Here is a 20,290-nt window from a genome sequence, read left to right on the forward strand (position 1 = left end):
TTACAGGTGCACCATCGTCTCTAGTTTGGAGGTTTGGGAACATAGACCTTCTTCCCGTCATGTGCTGCGAACACCCACTGTCCAAATACCATGACTAGAGTCTTCCTTATCCTATCAACCACTTTTGCAATAGCTACAATTTTGGACTTAGGTACCCAAATTCTCTTGGGTCCTTTAGAGTTATTTTTTGGGCTGAAAGGCATCTTCTTATATGAAGGCTTTTCTTTTTCTTTGTCAAGTCTCACTTTAACAGTAAAGGACTTTTGACTGGACGATGTCACTGAGGACGATAGAAATGTGATATCGGACGATGTATCACTAGAATGTGACTGGTCTTTCTCATTGTGACCTTGTCCACTCTTATCATAGATGGATCGATTGTTACCGGCCAGTCTTACAAGGTTATTATGGCCAAGAGTGAAGCTTGACAGATCATTGATAAAGGATCGCACTCTTTTCTTCAGAGTGTTTATTTCCTTTGCTGAGACATTATCTTTGAGTTCCTCATGTTCTTTGACTAGGCTAACGTGTTCAGTTTTGCAGTAACTGAAATCTTTTTAAAGTTTTAAGAATTTCTTTTTCAACAATTTATATTTGGTTGATAAAGCATGTGAATGAGTTAACAGTTCTTCATAATCATCTTGAAGGGATTCGTATTGTACCTCATCATATTCGTCGTCTTTGCCATTTATGGAGGCCATCAATGAAAAGTCCCTTGTCGTTGATTCCTTCGTCTTCATCTGAAGATTATTTGAGATCATCCCAACTTCTTATGAGCGCTTTCTTCTTCTTCTTCTTCTTCCTGGAGCTCTTCTTCTTCGCAGACCTCTGTGTGAGTCTGAGAAAGTCATTCTTCATATGTCCGCGCCTCAACAACTCATAACACAACATGGGACTCTTGTTAGAGCTTTGTTCTTCTTCATCGTTGTACTGTGATGAATGTCTTCGGAAGTTTGAGTCTTTCTTGAATTTTCCTCGTGAATCATTCATTGCATTCTTCCTTTTCATCCACATCCTTTTGAATTTTCTAATGATAAAAGCTTGTTCTTATCTGACTCTTCCTCTGAATCTTTGATTTCCTCAAATGATTCATCAGCTTTTAAGGCATTTGAACTTTTTACTTTAGATTTGGAGGCTATGGATTTACTTTTCCTTGCTTCTTCATCTTGACTTAGTTCAAGCTCATGAACCATCAGTGACCCGAGGAGATCATCCAGCTTCAGAGTACTAAGGTCCTTTTCTTCCTGGATGGTTGTCACTTTGGGTTTCCACTTCTTCGATAGACTTCTTAGGATCTTGTTGACTTGATCTGCGTTGTCGTAGATTCTCCCCAGCTACCTCATTTTGTTTGCCATTCCTTGAAATCTGGTGAACATGTCCTTGATGCTTTCATCTTCCAGCATTTTGAACATCTCGTACTGAGTCACCAACAAATTTATCTTTGTTGGGTTGACATTTGAGGTTCCTTCGTGCGCTTTTCCAAAAGCATCCCAGATTTCCTTAGTAGTCTTGTAATTGTTTATCCTATTGTACTCTATTGGGCTTAGAGCATTGATGAGGCAAAACTTAGCGCTGGAGTTGTAATGGTTGTAGATCTTGTGGTCATCAAGCCACTTCTCTATTGGAATAGGTTGTTGAGTATCTAGTGCTATGGGAACGTAGTCTCGATTGTTCACTATTTCCCACCTCTTGAAGCTTACGAATTTTATGTATAAGATCATGCTCTTTTTCCATTGTTGATAACTTGTCCCATCGAAGTATGGGAGCCTGAATGTCGCTTGAATTTTAGGTATTCCTCCCTTGTCGCTTTCTGCGATGGATCTTTTCTCTGTCATCTGTTAAGATGTGTTAGAAACCCCAAAGACAAGCTCTGATGCCAATTGATAAAAATACGAGTGAAGCAAGAAAATGGGGTTTGAATTGTGTCTTAAAGAAATATGATATTTTCAAAAAGTTTTGCTCACAAAAATATACGTTCTCAAATCGTTACGAAAGAGTTTTGTGCAGCATATTGTTTTAAACGATTTTAACCGATAACGAAAAATAGTAAGCAAAAACAAGACAGGAGATTTTTTTCCTGGTTCACCCAACATCGGCGAGCTTTGTCCATGCATTGGCTTTCACCAAGTATTAAACAAGACTTCTCCCAGTATTAGACAAGACTTCTCCCATCAAGTATTTGACAGGACTCCTCCCAACAAGTATTCCACAGGACATCTCCCAACAAGTATTCCACAGAACTCCTCCCAACAAGTATTCGACAAGAATCCTCCCAACAAGTATTCTACAGAACTCCTCCTAGTATTCTACAAGACTCTCCCAAATCCAACAGGATTTTGTTCTACTTTGATTCTCCTCCTAGTATTCTACAAATGTATGATTTTGAGTCTAATAGGCTCAAGAGTATTTCAGAGAAGATATGACACTTAGATTCTCTGATTTGGTTGCTTGAAAGCTTAGATGATCAATGAAGTTCTTAACTTATCCAGGTGTGTATTCTTCCTTTTATACTACTTCATGTGAATATTCCTTTGAACGTTGATGAGCTTCGAAGCTTGATCGCCCATACCTCTAGAGAGTACAACGGTCATTTTTCTAGCATGAATTGTTTTCGCCCGTTTTTGTACTTGCCTCTGAGAAAATCTTTCAATTGGTGATTCGAGTGTTAGGTGAGATTTCTCGAGCAGTGGATCTTCTATCTTCTGGAAGAGAGTCTAGAGCTGATAGGTAGCTGCCTGGTTTGACTTGATATGGCAGCTCTGTGCTTTCACCTCTTTCTTCTTGTTACTTCGCTCTTTTAATTATCTATTTTCTTTCATAAAGCTTTGACTTAGTTGCTCCAACTGATCTATTTTGTTTCTTCAACTAAGTGTCGCATTCCTTTTCTGGGCAACATGACATTTGTATAATTGGACGCTAAGAGCTTTAGACCATGCTGCCTTCGGACCATGTTGGCTTTCCAAGAGGATGATGCTTCTTTACTGATTCCTTCGACGACAGGGATTATGGATGTTTTAACTTCCCTGAAAAGGTGAAACATGGAAATTCTTAAGTAGTTTTGCGTTCCACAGGCTCAGTCATTTAAGAACGTTATTATTACTCAAAACTTAAGACTTGAGATTTTATGAATGATTTATTTGGAACTTACAGAACCGTCTTCCTCACGAGTCCAAGCCTCATCAAGGATCACTCCCCACTGAGTATCTAGTGCGCACTACCCACCTAGCACAGCTTCCTCATCACGTTTTAATTCGATCATGTTCGACTTACATACATCACATAACCACAAACCGGGTTTAAAGTAAATTATACATAGCGTGGCATCGTCATGTTATCAACATCATACCAGAACCTAAACATATATAACTTGTTATTCGCCAACAACAAACAATATTTCGAAGTGATCACATCACATCATCAAACTACAACCCAAGCCAAACAACAACACATGCCATACATCATATAGAAAAACAACGAAGTGCCCTTATTCGAATCACTTTCCTTATGAAGCACATGTCCTAGATCCTTAACAGTCATGCTAACCGAACCTTCATAGATACACAAGTAACATTCCTAATCTAAGACATGGTCTAAGGAACATGCATGAACTATGCTTAGAACCCAAGGTTTTAAAATGACTATTGGAAAACACGATTTGGTCCTTCAAAAGAAAATAGTTCATGAATGAGTCCTTTAGCATTTAATTAATTAAACTTTGGTCCTCTTAAAACCACTTAATTATCAAAATGGTTTTCAATAAACTTCATAATAAAAAAACATATCCTCATACAATTAATTAATTACAAATAGGTCCTTACACTTTTATTAATTAAAATCAGGTCCTCCTACTTTTCAAAAACTTACAATTTTAACCTCTAAATAGAAGCTAGGATTCATCAATCCGTAAATAAGTTTCAAAATGATTTTCAATCGTAAAATAGACATAGTGCTGCTGCCAAAACAACAACACGAGCAAATCCTTATTTTTTTTCAAATCAACGTCACACATGGCTTATCATCACCCAAAAAAACCGATCGAAAGCTTTTTAAATTAAAACAAATTTTAACAACTCACCAGAATATAACTCTTTTTCTCATAAATAACACAACCTTTCAAAGGAAACACATTTCTAAAACAATTTAGAAGAAAGAGATGAAGACAGAAGTTTATACACAAGAACTCGAGTAACAGGGAAAAGAAACACCAATGGAAGGTTTTCAGGGCACCTACATTATGCTCGAAGAAGAAGAAGAAAACAAATATAAGAATTCCCTGGAGAATCAGAAATCATGGAGACCAAGAGCAAGGAAGGTAATATTATGGCGGATTATTTAGCTAATCAAGGTTGTAGTTGGGAGGATCTTATTTAGGGCCTTTGTGATCCGTTGTAATCACCTACATGAGAGGGTTGTTCCCATGCTTGTTTGCTTTCAGTAAAAAAATTCTTTAGGAAAAAAAATTACAGCTAGAAATGTGATAAACACTTTTCAACATACATTTTCGATCATCAGTCTATAGTACTATTATGAAATTAAATTTAAATCTCACGACTCATACATTAAGAAGACCTCACTTTTTATTTGATGGGATAAGGTAAATTTCACTGAATAATTCAAAAATGTTTCGAAAAAGTGTATAGAAATTTATTACAAATTAGCATGTATCATTTGCATCACTTGAAAAAACTTACTATTATGCTTTAGACGTGATAACCTATCCTTGACTACTTCTTCAACCTCAGTTAATTCATTCATCTCTTTTATCTTCAATATGATGGAGAGATAAATTGATTGTCTTCGCAGTGATAGTAACTTTGTCGCCTCCTCCACTAGTGAGGAATTGCAAATTATAGTAATTTTTTTGATCATGGTGGCTCTTGATATCAAATGCTCAACAAACTTCACTTCTTGTTCTTTGCCTGTAAACCCCCTTATAGTAACAAATTTTAACTTTTGATTAACACAATTGTGCATTGTCCGTCTCTCCCAAAACATTGACTTGGGAAATGGTAAAGCACCATCATCACTCGAATCTGAATCTCTCTCCACCTATAAAACACAATCAATATTTCAAGAACCATATATATTAAGCATAAATGAATTCCATCTTTTAATGTTTAGCTTAATGAGTAAATAACCAAATTGAAGTTGTAAGAATGTAACAAGGTTATGACTCACGTACCGGTATAGTAATATCAAGAGATTCTAGATAGATGCACGATCTGAGTACAAATGAAAGTGCTAAAGCTTCTCTTATGTTATTCAAATCCAAATCAATTGACATGGTCAACAGATTACGAAAAATGTTGATCGTTTGAGATTCCTACAAAGAAGAGATCAGCATTATCAGCACTACAATATATTTTATCAAAATGAGCAAACCTAGCTCATACTAAAACATTACATAAAAGAAATTGCCATTTAAATCTTAATGTGCAGTAACAATTTTCATAGAAACATATCAAAATTTTAGGTTTTACTCTAATTGTAACTACAATTTTTTCATCATATACATTATTTCAAACAAGATTTTAAATTGAGGTTCGCATCAACATTTGTGGTTGCCAGGTAAAGGATTTTGAATCTCGTTAGAGTGTCGTAATGACAATTGTAGTCGCATTGACCCCACTTGTATACACTTCTGCAACATTAGGGAAATCTCAATTTAAAACCTAAATTGAAATGATAAATATAATTTAAAATAAAAGAAAACTTACAAAAAGGCCACTGGAATTTTCGAGAATGTCCTGGCTTTTCATAACACTTTGCCCGAAGTACTTAGCTTGAATTTTCTGAGCCATTGGGTTGCATCCCGAATGGAATGTTCTTAAGTCCACAATGTAAATTTTCAGACCCTTGGGTGGGCAAAGAAGAGAATCGAGTACCAAATCCTGAAGATTCTCAACAAAAACATCTATCTCATTCACAACTAACCATCGAAGCTCCAAAAACTTTAGGCTCGGGTTACAAATCTTGAGTTTCTTAAATCCAGTTGACTCCACCAAGCTAAACCTCTCCAGATTGGAGCATTTTTCTAGGACATCATTGACGACACCCTCCTCCATGATCATTTTCTTCATTTTTAAGGTCGTCAACTTCTTGCATCCCTCAAACGCAGATGCGGTAGCCCTCCTCATCAAGTAGCTGTTCAACTCGAGTGAACACAAATTCAAAAAGATCCCAGGCTGGAAATCAAGCATCACATAATGAAAATATTGTCTAGCGTCAATGCACTCTAGGGTAAGAGAAATCAACTTTTTGTTTCTCTCCATGAGGAGCTTAACTAAAGCTGTCAATTCTTTAGCATTTAGGCTCTTATAGAGGTACCTGAAGCGACACATGGTCAAGCCAGAGAGGTGATTTTTCAGCACGGTGCTCACAAGCTCACCGTATTTGCGAGCAGAGCGGGGATAGCGATGCATAGATACGGGTTTTACCATGCGGGTCCCATCAAAGTCAAGGCGCTCAGCGTGCCTCCACAAGGGGTTCCATCTCTTTGACAGGATGCTGGTTCTCGCAGCCTCATCGACAGAAAGTGAAGAGATGATGTATTGCAAGATCTCCTTTGGGAGAAGGTTGGTCATGTCACCATCATCGCTTATTATCTTCCCTCCCGTCATTCTTAGCGAAAAACAAGGTCACAAGAAATATGAATTTTGGTGAGAAGAGCTTCTTGTGAAGAACACCTTGGTGATATTTCAATTGCTTTTTATACTTAATCAATAAAAAATATTAGCAATTTTTTTAAAAATGTTATTGAAACATTTAATGATTTTATTATTTTCCATTAATTAATATTAAATACTTAACAATTAGCATTTTCATTGACTACTTCTATTATTTAATAATATTAGTAGTCAATACTTACATAAATTAATTAATTAATTTTAAATACTTAACAATTATTATTTTCATGATAAATAAATTATATTTTTATGATATATAAATATTTTTATATTTAATAATGTAATTTATTATTGAATACATTCAAAGTTTAAATTCTGATTAATTGCCCGTTTGGTGGTCAGGATATGATATGATAGGATATGATATGTGAACATGATAGCAACAGGATATGATAAGAGCAGGATAAACTCTTATCATATCCTGTGTTTGAGGTGCACATGATAAGGACAAGATATGATAAGGAAAAATGTATCAGGTTTTAAATTTGAATAAAAAATACATTTAGAATTGATCATTCTATTAAATTTAATTTCTTTACATTTTCATGAATAAGTCTATATTTTAAAATAAATAAAATTAATTTAAATTTTATTAATTAGCTTATTTTATTGTTTTGAAGATAGCCTATATTTTAAATAAAATTATGCAGTTAACCAATTGGTTTTCACTTTGATGTGACACGTGATAATTAACAAAAAAAAGTTAACTAAATTAAGAATATTATTATTTCAAAAGAACTTTATATTTAAATTATAAATTATTATATAAGTAGATAAGTAGTTTTAAATAATAGGAGATGAAAATAGAAAATTAATCTATTACTATTAAAAATCAATATTTGTAATCAATGGTTTCCACTTAGTTGTGACACATGATAAACAATGAAAATTAACTAAATTAAAAATATTATTATTTCAAAAATACTTTATTTTTAAATTATTATATAAGTAGATAAATAATTTTTAAATAATATGAATGAAAATATTAAATTAGTCTATTATTATTAATAAATCAATATTTGTAAGTGAGTAGTCTATTTTACTATTTATGAATAATAATTTTATTTATTATTTATTTTTATGAATAATAATTTTATTTATTATTTATTTTAGTTAAATTAATATTTTTATATTTATTAATTAATATTATTATAAATTATAAATAATATAATATTAAAATAAATTAATTTGGAGTTAGGATACTGAAAGAAAATATATAACTGGTATCCTATCCTGTTCTATCCTAGCTCCCCCCTCGGGATAACTTTTACACATGATTGACAGGATAGGATAGGAGACAGGATAGTCTTATCCTATCCTGCTGGCACAACAAACAACAGATAACAACAGGATATGATTATTATCCTGTCCTATCCTATCCTATCATGTCCACCAAACGGGCCCAATAGTCAAATTGACTTGAGAAAGCAGATTAGATCGTAGCATTGATCATAAAGGTAACTTGTTAAAAATATTATTAATTTGATTTGTATCATTCATTGGGTATTAGTAACTTTTTATATTATTCATTATATTAATTACTAATTGTAATTTTTTTCTGTTTTCACTTTTCATATTCAAAAATAAAAATCATCATTATTTAAATTTTAATTATTAATCACAGATTAGAACAAAATTAAAAATGATAATGATAATAGATAGTAAAAGTAAAATTGACTCATATTAATAAAGATATTAATTAGTTATTAATAACCTTATTATTTATTACATTAATTACTAGTTTTAAAAAATTCAATCTCTTATATAAAATTAAATATTAATATTATTAATCATAAGTGGAGGAAAAAAATTAAATAACATTAATTTAAATATATATTAACAAAAATATTAATTAGTTATTAGTAACATTTTATATTATTCATTATATTAATTACTAATTGTATATTTTTAGTTTTTATATTTCAAAATAAATATTTATCATTATTTAAAGTTGAATTATTAATCACAACTTTTGAAAAAATTAAAAATATTAATGATAATAATAGGTAAAAGTAAAGTTGACTCAAATTAATAACAATATTAATAACTATATTATTCATTGGTAGAAATTGATTTCATTAGTGACTCAAGTAATTTCTTTTTCCCTTATGTCAATATGAACCATGTGCTATGATATGATACATGATATTTATGATGGATCCCTATCTGCCATAGGAAGTAGGCTTGAGTTGAATCATTTCTTTGTGACTCAAATAATTTCTTTTTCCCTCATGCCAATATGAACTATGTGCTACATCCAATGGTAGAAATTGATTTCATTAGTGACTCAAGTAATTTCTTTTTCCCTTATGCCAATATGAACCATGTGCTATGATATAATACATGATATTTACGATGGATCCCTATCTGCCATAGGAAGTAGGCTTGAGTTGAATCATTTCTTTGTCAATAGGAATGCTTCAAAGAACGGACGCAACTGAAAGATATTGATTAATGAGTGTAGAAGCTACAAAACTCATTAAGAGAAAGGAAAAAAAATTCAAGTGTGTATAGTTTTAATGTATCATATCAAAAGAATCCATTGAAGTACATGAATGCTACAAAAGAAAGTTCTACTTAATTTAATTGAGCAGTCTCTTATTTGGCAGTCAAGTATATAAAATGAATTACAAGTCTGGATCTAGCTTATATAATAGATCAAATCATCAAAGCAATGATAAGCAGAGAAAGCTTAATAGTTGGTGTGTTGAAGTAGAGAAAGCTGAGAAAGATTGCAATGGACAGTAAAAATAAGTCAGAGCAATGATACCAAGTTTAGAAACCCTTTGCTCAACAACAGTTTGAAGTGTACAAATTTTGATCTCAAGCTCCTAAGTTTAATTGATTATTATCACCATCCTGTTAATATTAACATGTGAGTTAACTGGTAATGATAATATGTTTACTTTTAGCCATTTTTTTAAATTATTATTTATTGATTAAAAGTAGACAGACTTAAAGGGACATAGTTCCACAGGGATGTATCTGAACAAGAAATAGCAATTCTAATATTAATAGATGCTAGGAGAATGTAAAGGCAGGAAGAAGAGGGAGACAAATAGAGTACAGAAAAGATTATGTTAAAATAGGCAAATTTGACTGATTCTATAACTTCAACTTTGGGAATATTTCTTAGTTTAATCTGGTATAACTTCTGGTTCTCAGATGTGCATTAATAATTTTTTTTTTAAACAAGATGTGCATTAATAATTACCACCTTACCGCTAATAATTTTGTGGGAGTTAGCTGTTGATGATGTTAATTGATGCTTGGAGAAAGTGAAATCAGGAATAAGAGGAGAGGATAGACAGTACAGAGAAGGAAATTTTGGAAGCAAAGGGCCTTAGCATATTTCTTGCTTTAATGTGGTGTAACCTCTAATTCTCTAATGTACTCTACAGCATTGAGCTAGTCTTCTCTTACAAACTGTTTTGTTCATCTCTACTCCGCTTTTCGGTACTCTGCAAGGGCCCAAAAATGAAGTCATCCTTTTCAGTAGTTGAAGGGTTCCAACTTCCAACGGAAAGGTTTGGGTCAAGGTCATGGCACAATTACTTCGTTTGCCGAGTAGTCTTTGCAGAGTACTAAGAAGCAATGAGATTTCAGTTAGTTTTTCTGGTGTAGGGGATTGGGACCTTATGTAAAATGTATCACGGACCACTATTACATCGATGTAGGCAAATGTTTCTTTGATACATAATAAATTTAGAGTGAGGGGATGGTGCCAGATTCCTATGTATGTAAATGGATTTAGGTTAATTTCAATGTGTTACCATTTCATACTTAGTTTTCCTTGAATAAATATTTATGAAATTTTAAATGAAATGTGTCCAGTTGTATCAAGAATGGTTAAAGCTTATCAAAAAAAAAAAATCAAGAATGGTTAAACAATGTAGAATGGTTAAACCATTAGGCAAGATACTTGAATTTCATGTGCAATAAGTGTGGATATCTAACTAGAACTACCAAAACAGGTACAATCAAACATAACTACTAAGCAACAAAATCAACCGAATCCTCACACCTTAGAATTATCTTATGAATCATGATTACTTGAGAAGGAAATAAGCTATAAAAATTTGCGAGGTAAAATATTAAACGATCAAGCATAGTTTGTTGATTTCTTCATACCAGATTCTAGTTCTGTAGATAATGAATTGGCAACTAGCGAATAACTAAGGCAAACAACACAAGGATACTACTTGATCAAATGAAATATTAGAAATTAAGGAGCAGGTTCATACACCAAACTTGAAACATTATAACAGCCACTAAACAGGGCTACAATCCACAACTTGAAACAAACAGAGTAACAAATAAACTTCAAACCGCGCAGACGAAGGACAAGATGAAGAGTGGATTCCTTCTGAATGTTATAATCCGCCAGTGTACGCCCATCTTCCAATTGCTTCCCAGCAAAAATAAGCCGCTGCTGGTCTGGGGGAATACCCTCCTTGTCCTGAATCTTGGCTTTTACATTATCAATTGTATCAGAGCTCTCAACCTCCAAAGTTATGGTCTTCCCTGTCAAAGTCTTGACAAAAATCTGCATCCCACCACGGAGCCGCAAAACCAAATGCAGGGTGGATTCCTTCTGGATATTATAATCAGCAAAGGTTCTACCATCTTCCAACTGCTTCCCAGCAAATATAAGCCTCTGCTGGTCCGGTGGGATACCCTCTTTGTCCTGGATTTTTGCTTTCACATTATCAATGGTATCAGAACTCTCAACCTCCAAGGTGATCGTCTTCCCAGTTAAAGTTTTCACAAAAATTTGCATGCCACCACGAAGCCGCAAGACCAAATGCAAAGTAGACTCCTTCTGAATGTTATAATCAGCAAGAGTTCTACCATCTTCAAGCTGCTTCCCGGCAAAGATAAGCCTCTGCTGATCTGGCGGGATGCCCTCCTTATCCTGAATCTTTGCTTTCACATTATCAATAGTATCTGAACTTTCCACCTCCAAAGTAATTGTCTTTCCTGTCAAGGTCTTGACAAAAATTTGCATGCCACCTCTCAGTCGCAGCACCAAATGAAGGGTGGACTCCTTCTGGATGTTGTAATCAGCCAAGGTCCTTCCATCCTCAAGTTGTTTCCCAGCAAAAATAAGCCTCTGCTGATCTGGCGGGATGCCCTCCTTGTCCTGAATCTTGGATTTCACATTATCAATAGTATCTGAGCTTTCAACCTCCAAAGTTATTGTCTTTCCTGTCAAGGTCTTGACAAAAATTTGCATGCCACCTCTCAATCGCAGCACCAAATGAAGGGTAGACTCCTTCTGGATGTTGTAATCAGCCAAGGTCCTTCCATCTTCAAGTTGTTTCCCAGCAAAAATAAGCCTCTGTTGATCTGGAGGGATACCCTCTTTGTCCTGAATTTTCGTCTTCACATTGTCAATGGTATCTGAGGATTCGACCTCAAGGGTGATGGTTTTCCCAGTCAAAGTCTTGACAAAGATCTGCATGCCACCCCTGAGGCGTAGAACGAGGTGCAGGGTGGATTCCTTTTGGATGTTGTAGTCGGCAAGGGTGTGACCATCCTCTAATTGCTTGCCAGCAAAGATGAGTCTCTGCTGATCTGGTGGGATCCCTTCCTTGTCTTGGATCTTAGCTTTCACGTTGTCAATGGTATCCGAACTCTCCACCTCCAAGGTGATGGTCTTACCTGTTAGAGTTTTCACAAAGATCTGCATCTGCTCATATCAAAACACTAAAACATCAATCAAACAGCAACTAAAAAACAGAAATTAAGGAAACATAAAAAAGATCAGATATAAACCCTAATCCTTTGAAACCATAACCAAAAAATTGGGGACCGAAATCACACATAACAAAACAAATAGATATCTGCATCTGCTCGTACCAAAATACTCAAACATGAAACTAAAAAAAAAAAAAAAACAGAAAATTATGAGGACATCAGAGAATCAAACATAAACCCTAATCCATCAAAACAATAACCACAAATTCGGGAATGAAATTAGACATAACAAAATCAGAAACGCAACTAGAAATTGACATCAAAAGAAAGTGTTTCTCGTATGATAGAAATTGAAAACCTATTCCATAAATCAGAAACTTATCAGCACATCAAAGAGATCAGATACAAACCCTAATTCATCAAAACCATAACCATAACCATAAAATTTGGGAACGAAATCATCACACATACATAAAAAATAGATATCAGAAACGCAATTAGATGAATCTAAAATTGGCAAAGACCAGAATCATCTAAACAAATTAACAAGAGCAACAGGAAATTAACATCAATCGAAAGAGTTTTTCTCGCATGAAAGAAATTGAAAACCTAAGCATGAAGAAGAATCAAAACCTAATAGAATTATACAGAAAAGAAAGAAAGTGAGACGCACCTTGAAACGAGAATCTCAAAGAACAGGAACTGCGAGATTAGGTTTGGCTGAATTCAATTGGTGATCGAGATGAAGATTTGGGGCGAGGAGGAGCCGTATTTATAGTTTAGCTATACCGGCCCAATGATGAAAATATCCTTGAATTGGACGAATAAATATGTGCAACCGGCAAAGGGTTTCCTTTTTTTAATTTCAATTTCAACTAGTTATTTTAGGCAATTTCTTTGGAATCCTTTCAAAAATGGAGGGTTCCATACCTTTTAGTCATGTTTTCTCCATAATAGACTTTTTAAAATTTACAAATACGACCTTTGTATAGTAAAAAATGAACTAAAGGGTGTTGTGCCCTCTTATTTTCAATGGGTACCAGAGCAATGCCCTATTTTTTATAAACATGTGACTTTGTCATCAAATTTTTTTTTTGGTACAATGCATAAAAACAAAAAAGAGCTAAGGTCTCACGGAGGAGACTCCCAAGGCATCGACCAACACTAGAAAATTCATGCCCACCAAGGGGTGCTCAATAACTACTAAAGGCAAATCCTGCTCCGCTCCATGCTTCGCCAAGAAGTCAGCACAAGCATTTCCTTCCCTAAGCGTGTGGTACAAGGCCACCTGCCAAGAGCGATTGAGAAGATCCTTAATATCCCAAATGAGAGAGGCAAAAGCATGCCTCAAAGGAGGACCAGAGGATACCAAATTAACAGCATCAAGGGAGTCAGATTGACATTCCACTGCGCGCACACCACGGTCCCAAGCCAAAGTTAACCCATGAAATATGGCTAGTAACTCAAGATGCAAAATTGTTGGGTCATTGAAGAACCCGTAGAAACCCCCGTGCCATTGGCCAAAGCCACTACGGAAGCAACCTCCAAACCCACCCTTGCACGGATCACCCCTCACGCTCCCATCTACGTTGATCACCAAGCAGTTAGGGTCACGAGGTTGCCAACGAACCAGACGCGGGGAGGATGAAGAACCACTCTCGGAGTTAGTAATCCAACGGCTAATCTCGTCACCCATGACAGCAATATGAGAGCCCAGAAACTGATCATTCAAGGTGAGATTCTCCATGCAGAACGCGTTTCGTGCGCACCAATTCCACCAAAGAGTAGCTACTGCCATAGAGCTTGATCCAGACATCAAATCACGCAGCCACCTTTGGCAGTCCATGTTGTAGAATCTTGTATCAGAGGTATCAAAACCCATCAAAATCCAGACCCTCCAAGCTGCGGGACAATCCCGGAGGCAATGAAGCACAGTCTCCTCCCCACCATTGCAGCGAACACACGAAGCAGAGGAGGTCATACCACGCTTGAACCTGCAACAGTTAGTGGGAAGCGCATCCTGCAGAGCCAACCAGATGAGCATCATGCACTTTAAGGGGATCTTCAACCTCCAAATCCAACTCCAACTCGAGTGGGTACCAGGAAGAACACCATCGACGACCATCCGCTGGCTAATGATCCAATTGTACCCCGTTGACGTCGAATACTCGCCACTAACATGACCTGTCCAACGAATCCCATCAGGAACATGGGAGTTAACACGGGCAGGGAACATATTAACCCTGGCAGTAAGGTCATCTGGTAGCATCGTCCACAATCGATCCAACCTCCACCTATCTCCATCCCAAACATCTTTTATTCGAGCCTTCGTGTCATGGTAATTAACGAACTGCACTAGCTGGCCCAAAGAATGGGTTGTGCACCACGATGAAAACCAGAAAGAGGATAAGCCGTCACCAATCTTGAACTCAAACCCTGGTTTCAATACTGCAATTGTTTTCTGAAACGCTCTCCAAACTGGAGAAACCAGCTGCACCTCCGCCCCAAGGAAAGAATTAGATGGAAAATAATTAGCTTCGAGAATATGGACCCAAGGTTTGTCCTCCTCACTAAGAATCTGCCAAACATGTTTACCCAGCAATGCGATGTCCCAGGCCTCCAAAACGTTTAGGAAGAGCAACTTTATCCCAACCGACCAAGTTAATACCTCTACCATCTATGTTCTTCCACACAAAGTTTTTAATTACCGAATCTAGTTTGTCACACACACCTTGAGGTACCCAAACTTGACTCATGCAGTAGGATGGCATCGCAGAAATAACTGATTGAGCTAGAGTGAGCCTCCCAGCTTTGTTGAGGAGCTTGCACTTCCAATCCGCCAAGCGAGAATTAATTCGATCAAAGATGAAATTAAAATCCTCCTTTGTAACCCGTTTCTGGAAGATAGGAAATCCCAGGTATCTACCAATGTCCACAGTAAATTGAAAACCTGCAATATTAGCAATACTAGCTTTTTTTTGGTAAGTAATACCTGAGTACGCTAGAATTTTAGACTTAGCCTCATTCACCTTCAAACCAGAAGCTTTACAAAAATTATCCAGCACCTCCTTTAAAAGTTTCACCTGACTCTCCTTGTCTTTAATGAAGAGAAGCACATCATCCGCGAAAAATAGGTGGGATAAGCCTGGACCATTCCGCACCGTACAAACATGATCCCATCTTCCATCCATCACAGCAGTAGAGATGGCGGAACTAAATCTTTCCATGCAAAGCACAAACAGGTACGGGGAAAGAGGATCACCTTGTCTCAAGCCCCTCTTCGCAGAAAAGGATTGAAGCCTCTCACCATTCCACAAGATAGAGAGTTGAGAGGCTGTCACACAAAACATAATAAGTCTAACACACGTCGGTGGGAACCCGAAGGCTACCAACGTTTCCTCTAAAAAGGACCAATTCACCCGGTCATAAGCCTTCTCAAGATCCAACTTAAAGACTAGGTTTCCACTCTTCCTACGGGCTTTCTGTTGATGATACACAATCTCCTGAAGAGCTATTGCATTATCACTTGTACATCTACCCGGGATGAAGCTGCTCTGATTGGGGCTAATGATCTCATTCAAGCAAGGTCTAATTCTGTTGACCAGAATTTTAGTTATCAGTTTGTAAATCATGTTACACAAACTGATAGGTCTAAAATCTTTAAAGGAGAGGGGGCAATCAATCTTTGGAATTAGCACAATAAGAGTTTCACCAAGGACAGGGTCAAACTGTTGTGTCTCAAACACCTTCCTGATGCATTGGAAGACTTTATCACCAACCACATCCCAATAGGTTTTATAGAAAACCGCATGAAAGCCATCCGGCCCAGGAGCCTTAAAGGAACCCATATGCTGCAGAGCCATGAAAACTTCTTCCTTAGTTACCTCCCGCACAAGATTCAACACATGTTGCTCCGGGATAGTAGGCAGATTGGGGGTGACCAAACAAGAAGTATCAACATTCATAGAATCTGCAAACAAAGCTTTAAAGTACTCAATAGAACCTGTCTGAAGCGCATCAGCATCATCACACCAAGCACCATTTGGTAAATTTAGCCCCACGATTCTATTCCTCTTCCGGCGAATGACTGTGTGAGCATGGAAATAGCCCGTGTTTCTATCACCATATTTAACCCATTTCTCCCTCGACTTCTGGTACCAAAGCATCTCCTGTTGGGCAAGGATTTCACTATGCTCCTTCCTCAAAGCATCTAACCGATTGAGGAGAGCAACAGAATCAACTGTTTCAAGCCTATGCTGGAGGGAGGCCATACAATTCTCCACATGTCTCTTTCTGCGGAATATGTTCCCAAAAGTTCTCCTATTGAAATCCAAAGAATCCACTCTCACCTCATGAAGAGATTCTGGAATGGTCGGGCCACCTTTAAGCCAAGCCTCATGAACCACCTCTTTGTATAGAGGGTGGCTAGTCCACGCTGCTTCGAAACGAAAGGGTCTTCCACCCCTATTTTCCATTTTCTTGCCGCACCTCAACAGGATCGCACTGTGATCTGAATGCAATCTAGGGAGGACTTCAGCGCCCCCTTCCGGAAACGTCAAACGCCATGCCAAGGAGGCCAGCGCTCTATCCAACCGCTTGTGCACATGAAGCCGCCCTTGACAATTTCTGAACCACGTATAGCTCATACCAACAACCCCGATATCCATCAAGTTACACACATTTAAGTTCTCCTGGAAGATCCTTGCCCTAGAAGGGGAAAAAACACGTCCCCGTTGTTCGCAAGCAGCAAGGGTGTCGTTGAAGTCTCCCACGAGAACCCAAGGGTGGGTAATGGCCACGGACAGACCACGAAGGTGATCCCAGAGGAAGGTCCTATTCACCGGAATTGGGCTTGCGTACACGCCTGAACAAACCCAATGAACATTTCGCCTAGATATGTCCAAGGTGATGACCTAAGCATGGGAGCACACGACACTAATGTCACTCACAACATCATTTCTGGCCAGCGCCCAAATGCCACCTGCATGGCCTTGCGCCTCCTCTATGCCAACTGGAGTATATCCCAATTTCACCCAAAAATTTTGAAGACGATTAAACGGAACATGAGTTTCCAAAATAAAGCAAACTTCTGGATTATGCTTCCTCAGCAACTCCTTCATATGTCTTTTGCACACTGCATTCGCTGCACCCCGAACATTCCAAGATAGGACAGAAAAATCCGGTTGTACAATCATTAAAACAATTTTAAAGAAGAAGTGCCCTGGAATACGTAGCATCACGTCTCTGCGGCTGCCAAGACAGTGTCTTGGTTCAAACTCACACCCTCAGGTTGATTCTCTGGTTGAAAATTCATCTCATCATCCAGGGCACTTTGTCATCAAATTTGTGTAATATATTTTTTGTTTTTGTAATTTTAATTGCAGATTTTTTTTAAAAGAAGCTTTTAATTGCACAAATATATATATATATATATATATTTATAGGCCAATTTTAGTTTTAGTAAATTAATCATCCTCAGGGTTTGAACCCTGGACCCTTCACCTATTTCCCCCCAAACCCTTATGTCCCCTAACTCTTACCACTTGAGCTAACATTCGGGGACATTGCACAAATATATAATACTAGTATTGTACCTGTGTGTTATGCACAGATGCAAAATGAAGGGTACGATTGTATAATTTAAAAATAAATTAACACATGTACATGTTCTAGGGGGTGGGAGGGGTAGCTCACTTGGTTGAGCTAAGGGTAGAAATAGGTGTTGGAGATGGAGGTTCAGAGTTCGAACCTTGAGGAGGAGCATTTGTAATTACTAACAACTAACCACTAACATTTGCCTATAAAAAAAACATGTACATGTTCTAATTTTTTTTTTTTCTAATTTGTTATACTTTGAATCAATATACCAAAAGCATTTTAATCTTTTTAGATGTATATACGAAAACGTAAAATGCAAATTTTTTTACTTTATTTTTTTTATAATCAATCAATAAACAACTTCTATCAGGCTGATTTAGTGATGTGCCAGCACCAGGTTAATTCTTATAAAAAAATTTCACGTGTCATTCTCAAATTATTTCTCATAAAAAAATCCATGTGTCATTTCATTGGATAGTTTCTCTTATGTTGTGTTATTTTATCTTGAAACCGAATTTTAAAAGATTTGTCATAATCAATCAATATCAATCAATCAATCAATATCAATATTAATATCAATATCAATATATATTATAAATGAACAACTTCTATCAGGCTGATTCAGTGACGTTGCAGTACCAAGTAAATTCTCATAAAAAAAATTCACGTGTCATTCTCTAGTTAATTCTCATAAAAAAAATCCACGTGTCATTCTATTAGATAGCTTCTCTTCTGTTGTGTTACTTTACCATGAAACCGTATTTTAAAAGATTTTCCCTAGTTATTTAAGGTTTACCTAGATTACTCCTAACTAAATTTATTTCCAAAACAAATCTTGAAACCGTTTTCATTATCTCTTTAAATTATGAAAAGTCTCAAGTCTAATTTACTGCATATTTACAAGAATCCCCTGATTTCTCCTTTTATTATTTCTCATGATCTACAATATAAAAATAAAATATGTAGTGCTGAGATTATAATTCATTAAAATTTTAAAAGATTTTTCCTAATTACCTAGATTTTATAATCAATGTTTTTTTGAACGTGATAATTGAATCAATTGGGGACCAAAAGTGCAAAATTGTGATGAGGGACCAAAAGAGCTATTAAGCCAAGATACAATTAAGAAGGAATTAATAGGGAAAGAGGACAACACATATTATGAACAACTTTTTAAAAAAAAGATTAAAACATAGATAACTTAGAATTTAAAAAATAATAACTGAAAACAAAATCGCATAATCACGTTCATGATTAATTGATATATCAAATACAATAGATATATTATCCGTCCAACGCACGGGAAAAAAACACTAGTATTAGTTACATTCTAATTGATAAAATACAAATTTTTTTAGTTAACTTTCAAATCAATCCTTTAAAATTATTTAATATCAATTTTTATGTTATATTTGATATCATTTTGAATTTTGTACTATAAAAAATAACCATAATCATTAAAAAAATTATAGGCATACATCTTAATGTTATAAAAGTCACAATTGACTTTTACTAATTATTATAATGTCATTAATCACTATTAAACGCAATGGGGGGGGAAGGGTAGCTCACTTGGTGAGCTAAGGGAATGAAGGGATTTGCAGGATGAAGGGCCAGGATTCGAATCCTGACGAAGGAACTAATTTACTAACAATTAACAACTAACATTTGCCTATTAAAAAAAACTATTAAATGCAATATTAATACATTATTATTTTCAAAAAAGTCACACCAGACTTTTTGTTAATTATTCTAATGTTATTAGTAATCATTAAATGCAATATTAATGCATTAATTATTTTTACAAACATGAAATTATTTAACATTTAAATTACTGAAAAATCAGAAGATATAAATATGACATCATCTGATTTTTAAAAAAAATGGCATCATCTACCTACTAATTATAGTATGAGAGAGAAAAATTTTGAAGAAAGACATAGAATGAGGGAGTGACACTTATCAGAGTTACCACTTTTTAGTTTTGAAAATAGTATATAATATAGTTGATATCATTTTGAATTTTGTAATATAAAAAATAACCATAATCATTAAAAAAAGTATGGATAATGTTTTCTTCACACCTCATTTTGAGGTGGAAGGAGGTGGAGGATGAGAGAGATAGGAAGAAAAGAAAAAGTAAGAGAGAGAAAGTATGAGATGTGATAGATGATAAGAGGAGAGAAGTAGAAACAAAAATATGTGGAAATGAAGTGTTTAAAAGATGAGGTGTGTATATATCATTACTCAAAAAGTATAGGCATACTTCTTAATGTTATAAAAGTCACAATTGACTTTTACTAATT

The 20,290-nt window shown here is 35.7% G+C and overlaps 2 protein-coding genes across 2 annotated transcripts; both read right to left on the minus strand.

Moving 5' to 3' along the window:
• Window positions 1-4,647: 4,647 nt before the first annotated feature.
• On the minus strand, window positions 4,648-6,620 carry LOC130743738 (putative F-box protein At1g67390). The gene is made up of 3 exons (XM_057595966.1): window positions 5,718-6,620; window positions 5,183-5,323; window positions 4,648-5,049 (listed from the first exon to the last, which is right to left on the minus strand). Exons 1-3 carry the CDS (start codon window positions 6,618-6,620, stop codon window positions 4,648-4,650), a joined length of 1,446 nt encoding a protein of 481 aa, XP_057451949.1.
• A 4,242-nt stretch (window positions 6,621-10,862) lies between these two features.
• Window positions 10,863-13,209, minus strand: LOC130743389 (polyubiquitin-like). Its single transcript, XM_057595616.1, has 2 exons — window positions 13,060-13,209; window positions 10,863-12,378 (listed from the first exon to the last, which is right to left on the minus strand). The coding sequence occupies exon 2, from the start codon at window positions 12,376-12,378 to the stop codon at window positions 10,912-10,914; it is 1,467 nt and encodes a 488-aa protein (XP_057451599.1). The 5' UTR covers window positions 13,060-13,209; the 3' UTR covers window positions 10,863-10,911.
• Between the last annotated feature and the right edge of the window lie 7,081 nt (window positions 13,210-20,290).

The sequence above is a fragment of the Lotus japonicus genome, chromosome 3 (genome assembly GCF_012489685.1).
Source record: "Lotus japonicus ecotype B-129 chromosome 3, LjGifu_v1.2".
NCBI lineage: Eukaryota > Viridiplantae > Streptophyta > Magnoliopsida > Fabales > Fabaceae > Lotus > Lotus japonicus.